This window comes from Tubulanus polymorphus, chromosome 2 (genome assembly GCF_964204645.1).
Source record: "Tubulanus polymorphus chromosome 2, tnTubPoly1.2, whole genome shotgun sequence".
NCBI lineage: Eukaryota > Metazoa > Nemertea > Palaeonemertea > Tubulaniformes > Tubulanidae > Tubulanus > Tubulanus polymorphus.
The window spans coordinates 29,638,542-29,652,888 of NC_134026.1; the positions used below are offsets into that span (position 1 = coordinate 29,638,542).

Sequence of the window (14,347 nt, forward strand, 5' to 3'; positions counted from 1 at the left end):
TTTACAAGGATTTCTTCTCAGATTCAATTCAAATCTATTGATAATTTCATAAATTCTATGGATGATGAATAAAAATTGCTCCAGATATGAACCCTAAGGATCAATACGAGTTTATCAAGACACATGATCTGCCTAATTTCTAATGTCGAGGGTCCTCATTGACTTCACCGATCCTCCAACCCTCGGTATCGGGAGACTCTGCCACAGCACACATCAATGCCATCAGGTTCAAATCCTTGCCGAGGGAGGATGTGACTACACATTTCAAACATGAAAACAATTTATTCAAATACCTTGTATGAATGTGGAGAAAAGCATCTCAACTTGTTGACTTTTCTGAATGATTGACATCAGATCGAATGTAAACGGAATATTAGTGATGGATATATCGTGTTGTTGAGAGAGTTGAGAATCTGATAATTGTGACATCGTTTTAGATCCGGGGGCCGATGGTGATATAGGTGACCTACAATCATTCCGTTAACAAATCGTAATTCTCGAAAAAAAATCGACTTGTCTGAGATTTTGCTCGTAATACAAACCTATGAATAGTCGGTGATTCGATGCTAGGTATTTGACACATCGATGAAAGATGTTCAAATGTAACCATATTTGATACGCATTCATAATCAACGGGGAATAACTGAAAATATAGACGGATTGGATTACAATAAGGATCCAAAGAGAATTCTAAAAAAACAAATCAAAAGGGACAGAATGAATCTTGTAGCTAAATAATTCAATAGTAAGACGTGGTTTGGTAATCTTGATGGAACACTTCGAGTCCGGGTTGAAACGATAATACGGTAAAAAGAAACCTTTCGCACTCATTTTTCTATTTGATTGTGGAATATTTACTGTATTGTGTGTTTTGGTAACACGTTTATTCTTGTGATTCATTAATCAGTTTGCATTTAGCGTCAAGGCTCGATTGATACAATCCTAGAGAGTATATTGTCAGTGGGAGAGAAGTTCCTCCGTTGTCAGTATCCCACCGTGTCGAAGTTTGGTGGAATCCTAGATTGTTTTTTTTTTTTTAATTTTGGATTTCTAATCAGGAAAACATAGGAGAGAATGAAATCAATCATCTTTTGATGGTGAAATCAGAAATTTCTTGTATCCTGTCAAGATAGTTTCGTTTCAATTATCGGTATCCCAACAAAAAATATAAATACCCTTGGGATACTAGGATACTGCCAAAATAGAGTGATTAGATCGCATTTGAGTGACCTTGGCTCATTATAAGCATTGGATATCTAGTCGTTAGCTTCAACCAGTTGGTAGAGCTGATATCTGGGGCTCAACCCTGGAAAGGCAGAGCGCAATCTATATTGCTGAAACGCCAAGCATATCAATTGTTCATACTTCATTTTGTCTTAGTTTTGTACATGTATCCAGAATTGTGAGGATTGCTGGGGGTAAATTTATTCTCATATCAGACAGTTATTCACTGGGGGGGGGGGGGGGGGTAGTGGAAGGGTGGGATTTTTTCTTTTCTTTTTTTTTTCATTTTTTACGACGTTTTGACACAAACGCACTGATTGCCATTTCGCATTTCCTTACAGCTCCTCAGATTCACTCACAACAGCTTTCATTTTATTCAACATAAATACTAATATATATGATCTATATCATTAATCTTACTACTACGAATATATTCAATTTTAGAAACCTATCAATGAACATATTTTGATTAAAGTATTTCCTAGCTGTGATAGATACCAGTAGATGAACTAGAATCCTTGCTGCTGCTGTTGTTGTTTAGACACATCCAAAGCAGTTGGAGGAGTTGAATCTCACCCAACACTAAATATATGATGAGATAAAACTCTCTCCACTGCTCTGATCTGTGCATTATTCTCTCATTCACAACCAATCATAAATATTGTCTCCACAAAATACGCATTTCTCTTTTTGTTGAGTATTCTATACTTTCAATCTTAAAATCGGCAAAATCTCTCGTGAAATACGTAACATGCTAGCTATAGCAACCATATAAGGTATGTAGATTCCATGCTTATTGCATATAATATCAACTAAACTACATGCATCTGTCTCAATTCACATTCGATATCTCCAACCAATCACAGCCCTTTATACGTTAGTCACGTCTTATCAGTTTACGAGCGGTATGATAATTTAAAATCCGACTTGAAAATCTGATTCGCTAGTTTAAAAATTTCCAGGCGGTGCCCGAAAATATACGTTGTTCAAACGTGACTAATAACGACGAACGAAAAGGAAGTATATTTACTCGTATAGGGACGGCAGATATACTGAGAGTGTAAGAGAAGGAAGCTGATAAGAAAAACAAATATTTAAACAATTTGTTCATATATCAAACATAGTCATAATTCTGTCTATAAATCCAGATACAGACTTGTCCATTGTTCACAATTCCCACCATTTTAAACCATTACTGATAACTTAAGCTGGATGATAAAAGCAGAGTTTGGTTAATAAGAAAATGCCTAAAATAATCAGTTTCTAAAATGATATTATTAGATTTGAGCTATCTTCTCTATCTATTCCTAGGTAAAACCATAAAATCTTTATCCTTTTAAACTAGGTACAGATGAATACTAAAGCTAAATGGAGCTATATCAACTATCTAATCACATACACAGTTACCTGATGTCATTTCACACGATAGAATGCGATCTACGAGAACACTCAAGTCATCAAATCATTCATCTAAATCCTAAATTGACTATTTTCCAGAGAAAAGAATCCTTCAGAATATTCGCAATAATCCTAGTGCTGTTAGTTCGAACCGATATAAGCTGGAAGAGTTAGATCTGGCAATATCAAATACAAGTATGCCAAAGACCCAATCCTCCAACTTACACAGATTCAATACACCAAATACTCAACTATCCTTCAATTGTAGCCATCTCTTATTTGAGAATTAAACAGAAACTAAACTAAGAATTATGAATAAAGAAGATGCGATTATCAATTATCAATATGTCAAAGCTAAATCTAATAAACCTTGAAGAAATGTTTCTATAAGAGATTCAAAAATTTTGAAATTGTCTTATGCCGAGTAAGCGAATCTAAAGTAACCTAACCAGAAACTACCTGACAGATTAAAACCCTGAGAGAGCTGTAAGAGCGAATAGATCCTTGGTGTCCAAGTGTAGAATGAATATCTACGCGTATCTACCGTCTTTTATACCTAGAACCCTAAGAAAATCGGTCAGCAACGTGCTTATTACAAAAGAGGAGAAAGGTGAGTAAAACAACAGTAAATAATCTTCACACGATCTGAAAAACTCTGTAAATCTCACACCTGATAACTTTAAATACGCGATCATAACAATCAATAAGTAATTACCTATCATTAATTAGTTGTATTTAATTAGACATTAATTACTGCGCCTAGCTGACACCCCTAAAGTTCCACTTTTAGTGGAGCATGATTCGCCCAGGCCTATACTTGTAATAAATCTACTATAGTTGACAGTAAGACCGTCGCTTATCTGTTCTTATCAGTGTCGTCTACTTGTGCAAACTCGAGACCAAGATTTCGGTTCAATAGTACCCAACAATTCTATACAATATTTGCATATAACTAACAAACGCTATGTTTCTAACTGTATCCGATGAGTGGAGGGAGCAACGTTCATAGATACACGTTTAAAATTAAATCATAGTAACGCAGCTCACATCAAATAAAACAGTCGAATGACATTGGATCAAACTGGAGCCAATTCAAGGCATTTATAATCAAAAATGTATTTTTTCAACATTCTCACTTTCAATTATTTATCCGTAGTCACCCAGTAGGTGATAAGTTATTTATAGATATTGATCTTTGACCTCGGTGATCAGTTTGACGGTATCGCGCATAACATAATGATATTAGATATGACTTGAGATTACCTGCCAAAACAGGATATTACAAATTTGATTCCTAGCTCTAAACATTTTAGTCTAAATACATCTTGTTTTTAAATTTTAAATTTGTATATAGCATGAGATTCTAATTGAATCCCATATCTATTTTCAGTAATACTTATTAAGATGACTGTTTGGATGAATGATAAATGTCATGATGTGGCACTGAAATCTATTATATCTACGCTGAATAGAATTAGTTTGAGCTTGGATTAAGATAACATTGACTTAAACTGCCACATTAGAGGAAGGATAAATCTCGGAATTATGTAATAAGTGAATTGAATGTCACAAGAAAATACTGGTAACACTAATTTCCGAGGCCCCATTCATTCCTGAAATACCCCAACCCCAGCTACAATATGGTCAACTAAATTACCAAATTTTTGTAGCGATACAGTACATTAACATTTTTGTCTGTAAGGGATTCATTGGCAACCAGTCACCAAGCTTGACTGGTCACCACTGCACTCAGCTATTCACCACACTGACCAGACAAACTTTCAAACATGAGTTTCAAAGTTGACAATCACTAAAGCCCGGTGGTCTAGTGGTTAGGAGACATGGCTGGAAAGCTGGAGATCCCAGGTTCAAGTCCTGTTATAGTATTATTTTGAATTTTTACACGGCGTAAATCTAGATTTGTCTAGAATATGCCATCCTCGTGTCTCGAAATATCCCTCTTTCCAATAGAACTGAACTGTCCTTAAAAATTCCTGGCAAAGTATTCTTCCTATCACGATGGTTCAAGATGACTGGTTTATTCATTGCGATAGCAACTGCAAAAGTTGCAGTTGAGTTGAACAAAATATGAACAAATCTTCATAAGAATCTCAGTAAAAGTGATTTATTTTTGTATTTCTTTCACGAGGATAAAGGTTGACACATGTCCGACAAGAATAACACCAAAAAGGTCGCAAAATACATGTCTTAAAACATGTTTCCAATATACTACTTCACTAGATATCTGAGTGGGTCAAATAATGATGAAAACTAAAGTAACCCAGCAAGATTAAAATTCAAGGGCTTTGCAAACAAATTCACCGAACTATTTAGGCTCATATATAAAATGAATATATGTTTCTAAATACACCTGAATGTCATTAGATAAATGAGACATACGAAATTAGTGTAAAAGAAGAAATTCAGTGTTTTTCAATTCATGAAATTAAAGCATATTGGCTTTTCGGTAAATCTAAATTAAATAAATGTTTATATCTATCTTTGAATGTCATTACATAAATTGTGTTCTTTGCATTCCCTTGTTCTTTGTATCTTTCAACCTTATGTTGTACCAATCGATGAAGAATGATTAAAAAATGAATATTCTTATTTATGATTTATGAATGGTTTCAAATCAATGTTCAGTTTAATTGAAAACAAATGCAGTTCTCTTTAAATGTTACCCATATCTTTCAGGATAAATTTCGTGTGGCCTAAATGATTTAGATCGTTATGTGCCACCGACTTGCAGGATTTTAAAAGAGAAATTTAGATAGGAATAATCTTATCACTCATAACACATGAGTAGTGCATGATGATCAAAGTCCTGTCAGGTAGGAGTCACACTGCCACGTAGTCATTGCACACTTTATCAGTTTAACACGGTCACTATCCATCTGATATTTGCAGTGGTAGATTTCATAATATGTGAATCAGTCTCTTTTAAATATTGAACACGAGATGAAACAAATAACGACATGAAACAAATAGACAATACAAACAAAACAACATAAAACAGAAAACCTGTAATAACAGTAAAACACATTGTTATAACAAATCTATATACAGGGTTCGTACCATTCGTAATCTTTCATATTCGATTAACTTTTCCAGGGCCAAATATCCAAATGTACATAGCTACTTAATGAGGAACTCGCTTAGGCAGAATTGAAAGTTCATGAAATCTAATAAAGGTACAGTACTGCAATGAGAATAAATCATCCAGACCACATTTCTAAAATTTCATAGCTTCAAACACAAAACTTAAAATTTCATTAATTTTCCAAAATTATTAATTACTAATTTCCATAACTTTTCCAGGATCTTCAGGACTAGTACGAACCCTGTAAATAGGGACAGTAACATCTTCATGTTTTATTCACGTGCTCATTTTCATTGCATATATCATTTAAACATAGACGTTCCCACCTCCCACAACCAAAATAATCTATCATATATTTCTTAAATATCTATTAAGCAGGAGAAAAGTGAAACCTAGCGGTTGAGCAGGTCGACTAGATATGAATTAGTTCAGAAATACACCACTAAGCGTCACTACCTCCTGATCAATGACAAGCCCCGATCACTTACAGCTTTTGGTATCTCCCAATAATGAAGGCCATTAAAGTTGTCCTGTTCAGTGACTGTATCAGTTATAATACCGCACTGAGGTTCAATCCAACATTCTGTTATTATCTGTAATTGTCCGTCTGCTTCTGTACTCTCCAGTGGTTCATCATCTAATAGTTCATCTTCAGACATACTACAAATATTCAAATCATTCCATCTTCTAAGATACGAATTACTGAAGACACTATCCCCCATTTCACAAATTCCATAACACAAAATTCCATGTCTTAGTGGAATTCCAGACATTCCACTAAGTTTGTCTTAGACTGGTCTTAAGTCTAAGCCCTGTCTATGGAACCGGCCCCAGGTCTGTAGCCACCCTGATCAATTCAGTGTTATGGTACGGAAACCGTCAGCATCATTTATGAAAAGTTAAGCCAAAATTTCTACCTTTCGCTGCGTACTGTGTTTATAAATGGAGGAAATATGACGTATTGCATGACACATCCTGACATATCAGAATCATCAGTTGTTTCATTATTAGATTGAGTATCTGAGCAGCTATCAGCAACATTTGACTTCATTAAACTCGATGAATTCTGAAATTATAATAACAAACAGTAAGAACAGATGAAATTAATATAATTCTAATTTAAATATCCTATCATTAGACAAACAGAATCTATAAGGTTACGGACACTTACTTTCATTTGAAGTTCAAGAACCAAATTCACTATACCAGATGCAGCATGGGCGAAATTAAATCCCTCTTGAAGTCGAATTCTGAAATATGAAATGCCTCAAATATTAAAATGGATTCTGAGTCAGCAAAAATTATGATAAAGTCGAAACATCGAATAAACTACTAGCTCAAGAAAACACCTCAGACTTTCATTTTTCATTCTTAGAGTCGGATTTTCATCTTAACACTTCATATTGAAGTTCGATTTCAAAATCAAACCCCCTGTTTCGCTCCCGGCAGGTGTGGTGGGTCTGTAAGGGACACTCAATCGAAAAATCAAACAAAATTTACCAGCCAAATAAATAAATAATGGGGACAATCCCTATTTTAAGATAAAAAAAAAACTCTTACTTGGCTAATGTTGAGAGAACTCTTCCTACAGCTTGCATCGTTATAGATACATGACTAGTATTCTGTATGGACCAGATCCAGCGGTGATGATGATGATATCGACTGAGAGCGGTGAACATACTAGAAGCCGCTTTCGATTGCGAGTTCTGATGATAATGCGCTCCGTAACTCGGGTAACTCGTTCCACCATCGTCGATAGTCAGGAAACTACGCGGAACTCTTTCATATCTATTGAGAATAAAACGGGTAAGAATAGCAGTACATCATCCAACTAGAACTAGAGAACACAATAGGTAAGAGAAAAACCCACAAAACTTTATTTCAACATTTCAACAATTGCTACGAGCCATTTTCAAAACTGATCTATACCCAAAAACAGTATCAACAATAGCAAAGGTTACAATTGTTTGTAATAAAACACTTTTGAAAACAGCTAGTAGTATATGTAATTGAAACGTTAATAGTTCATAAAACTTAAACTTCTTAGTTTTTATTTTGATTGTGGGGTCTCCGATATACGAACATAGATAGTCACTTGCCTAATGAAAACCATTAGAGAAAACACGCTAGACCTGTTCTTACCTCAGTAACATTTTCTCAACAGGTTTATCAAGTAATATACAGCAGCATATTTCAGACCAAGCTCGCTGCAGCGGAGGACGTTTTATTTCTCTTGAAACAACAGATCGACGCCGGCCCATCAATGATTTCGTTTTCTCATCTTTAGTTGGTCCGCGTTGAGGAAAAACTAAGTTACTGATTTTGCTTTTGAGTTCATTCACGATCTACAACAAGAATATAACAGATAATTCAATAATTTCAGACGATTTATGTAGAATTTACCTGTCAGAAAAACACGTTACCTCATTACGCTTGTGCCCGGGAGTTCCACCCATGAACGCCAGTCGCAGTACAATACACGGCGATTTACCCGTCCATCGAATCAGGTAAAACGACTCCGGTTTCTCCGGCTCACTTGAAAAATAAGAAAATTCTTAACTGACATATCGGTCTCACAGAACATTTCATACCTAGATATCTCTAGATTAGGGACTGACCTGTACAGAAATTTGATGTATGAATGATTCTCCATGAGGACGAATGTACTCCAATCACGCAGTAGATTATTCAAAGCAGTTAATGCCTGTCTACACTGAACACCGTTGTATCTTCCACTAGAGTTCGGTACGTGTAAATACTTGGGTAATGGTAAATCATGTTCTAATATGATCCCGATACGATGTGTATGCATCCACTTTTGCCTATAATACAAAACCATTTTTAGTTTGGCTCAGTTTCATGTGGAAAATGAAGCGGAATTCATTCAAACATTTCATAGATTTAGAAGATTCATTTTTACCAGATATTGATGTCCAACATAACCACAGGTTTCCAATAAGAAGCAAACTGTGACAGCAACGTATCCCTACAATTCAGTAGATTCATGATTTTTAGCATCAGCAATTTTTTCCTCGAATTCGTAAATCAATACTTACTTCGAACTTTGCTGTATGGATAGTTGAATATTTGCCGAGTTTGGAGGCAAATAAAATAGAGGCATTCCATTCTTGATACTTTCCGGTACGGAATAGTTTGACGAGTTTAATGGAAATGATTGTAGATGCACTAACAGATGATCTGTCTGCGATAACCTAAAAATAACACGGATCAAAACTAAAAACACTCTCTAATTCATATCAAGGATTGATGTTAGGTTCGTTAATTACCCTTGTAGATACTGCCAGAATTTCTTGAACACAGCTATTCTATGAGTGCTTTTGATCGGTATTTTACGCGGCCACGTCACGTCATGTAGGAAATCATAGCTACCTTCCAACACTATCTCTACGTGCGTGTGCCTTCTGCGAATTGATCAATTCAACACATTTCGTATCTCAATAAGTACAATTGATAAATTTACGCACGATTTCACTTTAACATCTGGTCAGGATTATAACTTACTTGCCAGAGGTCAGCGGCCAAGCGGATGAGGCTATGTATTCCACTTTAGCATTGTGTGACCAAGGCAGCAAAAGATGAACCTCTAATTGTGTTTCATCTGTAAATCAATAGTTGAAAAGATCAATAAAACCAAAACATGATCAATGATGAATGAGGGATCACATTTATTATGTCAGGAATTCAGACAATTTTCTTTCATTTTTCACACATTTTCATAATTTTTCAGATTCTTCAATTTTCAGACATATGAACTCATGAATCTTCACATTTTTGACAAGACAATTTTCTTGAATTTTTTTTTGCAGATTTTTCACATTTTTAGAAAACATTTTTGTAAACAGAATAGTAAATCTCTCACATTTCCTACGTCAATCTAATTCCTGGCTAGTAAGACTTACTTTTACTGAATATAACATCTTTAATCGTGTATCCCTCGCGTAAACGAACGTACATCAAACTGAATATCGACGCTGCATATTTAGCTTCACAATGAGTCTTCCTTAACATCGGCATGTCACAGTTATACGTCTGAATCGGTTTATCTATATCTGGTGACAACTGCCTCCTAAAATGAAACACACCAAAAAACCTTTTATTCATAATAAACTCATAAAACCGAATCGATGTGGAGTAAAATTATACCTGTTGATGACGGCTAAATCTTCGCTGAATTCATCACTTGTATTGTGTTTAAGATTATCAATTTTAAATCCTTCTAATCCTTTCTGAAAGTTCCAAGTGAACAGGGCTCGATGAAACACATTCATTACTTTATCTTCACTTTCAACCTTCAAATAAACAAATATACAACAGATTAAACAGCGAATTCTTCTTTGAAAGAAGAAAGTCAATGAAGTGGATAGATGCTGAAAATGTAGGTACCACTGGTCGACTGGACGCGAGGTAAGCTCCAAACGTTGCAGTCGCAATGAACTGCATCAATTCTGTATAGGGTACGTCACCGAAACCACAAGACGTCGGATTATTATCACTGATCTGTACGAATGAACAAGCTACAGTCGATCGTCTGAGTTGTGACATTAATCCTTCGAATACCATCGTATCCGGTACACTTATTCTACCATCGGTGATTACTACTATTCCTACAATAATTACAACAGTAAGATACCAGTTATTTAAGGTTCTGGGCCCAGTTTCACAAAAAAGTTTAACTCACATTTTTGGTGTAACAGTAATACTGGTAAACCTTAAACTTTTCCATAAAACTGCACCTTGGCCTGTAGTGTGTTAATGATTTAAAGCATGCTTTAAAAACTCGTTTTCATCAAAGAAATTTAGTTGATATTTGACTTGTGTCTGTTTTATTCAGCATGTAAGGTGCAACTCCATCTTGATTTTCAAATTCTATGTAAAGCGCTTTAGAGCCTCATAGGAATAATAAGCTTTAAGTTAGTATGATGAGAATGAATGAATATGTGATATAAGTGACAAGGAACCTGCGCTAGAATTTTCCGGTAACAATTGTAGAGCTAAGATACTGTATCGCAGCATGTTTACGAAGCCTGCATCCGGTGTGATGATCTTAATAGCTTCTTTCGGCGATTCGGGTCTTTCAATCAGATCATCGAATAAACCTCCAGTAATAATCTGATCGTCCTCATCGTCAAACATCTAGCAAAATATATCATATCAAATCTTCAGGTTCGCTTAATTATCCGCGGTAACGTGCGGTAGGCATCGAAAAACTTACATCTGGATCATCTCCCGGTAAAACTTCAGCTAGTTTCATAGCGCAACAGTTCTCAAATCGGTCCAATAGGTGGTGCACGTGTGCTAGAAATTCTTCAACATTGTTGCGGGTCAGAATGTAGCCTTGAACTAACACCTAAATGAGTTTTATCAAATTCATAGCAAGAGCTCTACGAAAATAATTGTTGGAATACGAAGACGAGATGTATTAATACAGACCTGATGTATTTTAGGTGAAACTAAAGGAGTATAGGCAATCACTGTAACGTATAATAGTGGTTTATATACCATATTACACGCTGGTATACAAAACTAAAAACAAAAATAGATACGTCGATTATTTCTATTGATTTAGAATTCTGTTTGAGACTTCAATAAATTCTTACCGATTGCACAATACCGCGTATAACATTCTTTAACGCTTTAAACGCTTGCGATATCAGAACATCCCCAGACTTTATATCCTAAATGTATAAACATCCATATCATTATATGAAATCTATCAACATCTTAGAATTCCTAAATATGATACAAAATATGAAAAGAAATATTTCTCTCAAGTACTTACGACGCATGCCACCGACGGACTCAAATCAAGAGCGAATACAAATCGATATTTTCTAGCGAGAAACGTCACGATGGTCGACGGCGTCAAACGATATCGATATTTCTTATCATTATTCGGAGTGATTTTGATCGGCTCTTTCGGTAATATCGATAATATACTGAGTTCATCTTTGTGTTCATCCTGAAAATATTCAAGGAAAATTTTCTAGGCCTCTTCGGTGCGACAAATATACATAACACATCCATAAAACTATAGACAGAGTTAATTATAACTTACAAGAGGTTTATCAGGTATAAAATCTAGATTTGTGTTGAGATGTTTGAAGAACCATGCCGCTCTTATATTCCTCGATATACGATATTCTTTTTTCATTAACAGGTACACATGACCTGCTTCGACAACCTGTAAATATATCATCAATACAATAATCTCTCCTTTCAGCAGTTCGCAACAAACAGTGTCTCTGCTGCCAGGGCCAGTGCTGGTGTGGTGAACTGTCAGTGTCAGTTGTCAGTCAGTTAAACAAATCAGTTTTAAGACATTGGCATTTGATTGACAATACGTACTTCAGTTTCAGGTGGTTTAACCTCATTCTCCGCCATCACTCTGTCCCATGTGAATATCAATTATTCAATTTAACAGTTCTGAAAACACATTTCCATAATAAACCAAACCAGACCGTGAAACTTGTCAAAATCGACATTTTGTCTTGGCGCGCCGTCTAGTGTTTGTGTAGAGTAAACGTTAAAACGCGGATCTAAGAGTTGAAAGTTTCGGAACGCGCCTCGGACAAGGCGCACCATTACGCCCGGACCAGAAGCTCGGCAACACCGAAAAAGACAACGTGCGCTTCCATTTCGTACTCGATTGCTTTTTTTTTCAGAAAAAAAGATTGGTTGCATTCGTGACATGAATTGTATGGTAAGAAGCGATAAGCTGACATACCTTTGGAGTCAATCTGGTAGCAGGTACTACCCAGTGCGCGTTTTGGTTTGGTATCGTTATCTTTTGAATATTGCATTAGTTTTATTAAGAACGGATAATTTGCCATTTTTTGGGCAGGGTATTCTGGGAACCAATAGTCGAATAACCACGAAACTTCTGACGAGAGAATCGACATAAGTTCGAAACCCACTTTGGCAACCACTTTATGCCGGCTCCCTCGATTGTCGCGATCAGCTCCGACACCGCTCCTAAACCCTCGATTGCCACAAGCAGCTCGGCCGACACCGCTCCTAAACCCTCGATTGCACGGTTTTACCGACAACATCAGTTCTTACCCTCGATTGCCACAATCGACCAGGTCTGACACTGGGCCTTAACCATCGATTGCGGCCATCATCAGTTGTCGCACTGCTACTACTTTGCCCCTGTCGAACTGCCGCACTAGGGACACCGCTCCGTCCGACACTGTTCGAAAAGCCCTGAATGAATTTATGCGCTTCGAAACATTCCGGGTCCTGTATCACCTTATTTGCCGTGCGATCTGGCGCGATGTACCGGGTCGGAATAAAGGATGTCTCGAATGACCGGGCAAGTAAATGGGCCTTGCGCAGGAGCAAGCGTCAGTGTCGGAAACTTACTGCGGCCAGTTGCATCCATCCAACTAACGAATCGACCTCCTGAACCTGGATCGAGAAACATTTCCAATGTTTCAGGGTGAAAAACTGAAGTTGAAATTTTACTCTCAGCTCAGTGGAACCGAGAGCCGTAATAAGCAATTGCTTGGGTGCCGACGTAGACCCAGTGATTCGCATAAGTCGTAGGATTCTACCACGATGTTGGTAAATAGTAACAGTTGTTACTAAAGGTTAAGTAGTTATTGCTCCTCAGCGATTATGTTGTACGGGTTAATTAGACAGATCGGTGCTATATGTGTCTAGTCTGGCGTCTTTGTGTCGCCACCTACAAAAATACTCATTTCTACAGCCACGATGTCTGAAACTCGTCTGTACGAAGAGGAACATAAACTCAGTATCACCAGCAATTATTGTAGACCCTATCGCGAGCGTTTTGGAAAAGAAAAAAGTTTTGTTGTTTATCCTAAAAATATTCAGCTTTTAGAAAATAAAGTTTACAAACTCCACCGGAATTTTTATGGACTGCGGAACTCTTTTTCGTCGTTCGATTGAAAAAAACTGTCTGTTAATTCTTTTTCCCGCCTTTAACTGATTAGTTATCGCAGTAATAAAACTACTGGCGCGCAGTTACATTGCTCATCGATTAGTTAAATAACTTCAAACAATCTGCATTTCTAATGGGGCAATTATGTACCATGACAAGCATGGCGCCAGCTAGTTGGCATCTTCCGACTTCACAGGAATGTATGCGCGCACGATTTGTTATAACATAAGAACGGTCGGGCAGAAAGTTACTTTCATCGTTCAAGCTTGCAGTTAAAACATTTCTACAGAAAAAGCGTTTTCAAATTGCTGTTATGTTTAAAGAAAAATATTTAAGAATGAAATCGTGGAATTGCGCAACGCGATCAGAAACGTATCAAATGATAATGAAAAGAATGAGAGGATTTACGCCAGTTTCTTCCTTTTACAAAATAAAATTTTCCTTAAAATAAATAGAGACGAAAAAAGGAACCATTTATTGCAGCTGAATCTGGATGTGAATAGTCTGTGACGGCCATGTACCGGTAGTTGTGTATTATTGTCGCAGGGAGGTGCGCTGGTGTTATTAAGCTAGACTGGGACAGGTTTGATCTCGACCCGCATACAGCGAACACAGCGATACAAAATATCACAAGAGTCGCCAGTATTTTGTTTATTTGGTCTGATTTACAGTTTCGGTCAACAAATTCGTGTGTACCC

The 14,347-nt window shown here is 36.5% G+C and overlaps 1 protein-coding gene across 1 annotated transcript in view; it reads right to left on the reverse strand.

Annotated features, from left to right (window-relative positions):
* Positions 1–12,222, reverse strand: part of LOC141898577 (KICSTOR complex protein SZT2-like) — a 29,432-nt gene extending 17,210 nt beyond the window's left edge. Inside the window, exons 1-23 of the mRNA XM_074784554.1 lie at positions 12,092–12,222; positions 11,802–11,927; positions 11,526–11,705; positions 11,344–11,421; positions 11,177–11,269; positions 10,983–11,093; positions 10,705–10,879; positions 10,130–10,350; positions 9,890–10,035; positions 9,646–9,812; positions 9,248–9,344; positions 9,013–9,144; positions 8,782–8,937; positions 8,646–8,711; positions 8,344–8,547; positions 8,149–8,260; positions 7,868–8,070; positions 7,286–7,513; positions 6,897–6,975; positions 6,643–6,770; positions 6,214–6,385; positions 514–643; positions 294–413 (exon numbers count right to left, since the gene is read on the reverse strand). Coding sequence (XP_074640655.1) covers positions 294–413; positions 514–643; positions 6,214–6,385; positions 6,643–6,770; positions 6,897–6,975; positions 7,286–7,513; positions 7,868–8,070; positions 8,149–8,260; positions 8,344–8,547; positions 8,646–8,711; positions 8,782–8,937; positions 9,013–9,144; positions 9,248–9,344; positions 9,646–9,812; positions 9,890–10,035; positions 10,130–10,350; positions 10,705–10,879; positions 10,983–11,093; positions 11,177–11,269; positions 11,344–11,421; positions 11,526–11,705; positions 11,802–11,927; positions 12,092–12,127 — 3,160 coding nt within the window. The 5' untranslated portion in view covers positions 12,128–12,222. The remainder of the gene's footprint in view (positions 1–293; positions 414–513; positions 644–6,213; positions 6,386–6,642; positions 6,771–6,896; positions 6,976–7,285; positions 7,514–7,867; positions 8,071–8,148; positions 8,261–8,343; positions 8,548–8,645; positions 8,712–8,781; positions 8,938–9,012; positions 9,145–9,247; positions 9,345–9,645; positions 9,813–9,889; positions 10,036–10,129; positions 10,351–10,704; positions 10,880–10,982; positions 11,094–11,176; positions 11,270–11,343; positions 11,422–11,525; positions 11,706–11,801; positions 11,928–12,091) is intronic.
* Between the last annotated feature and the right edge of the window lie 2,125 nt (positions 12,223–14,347).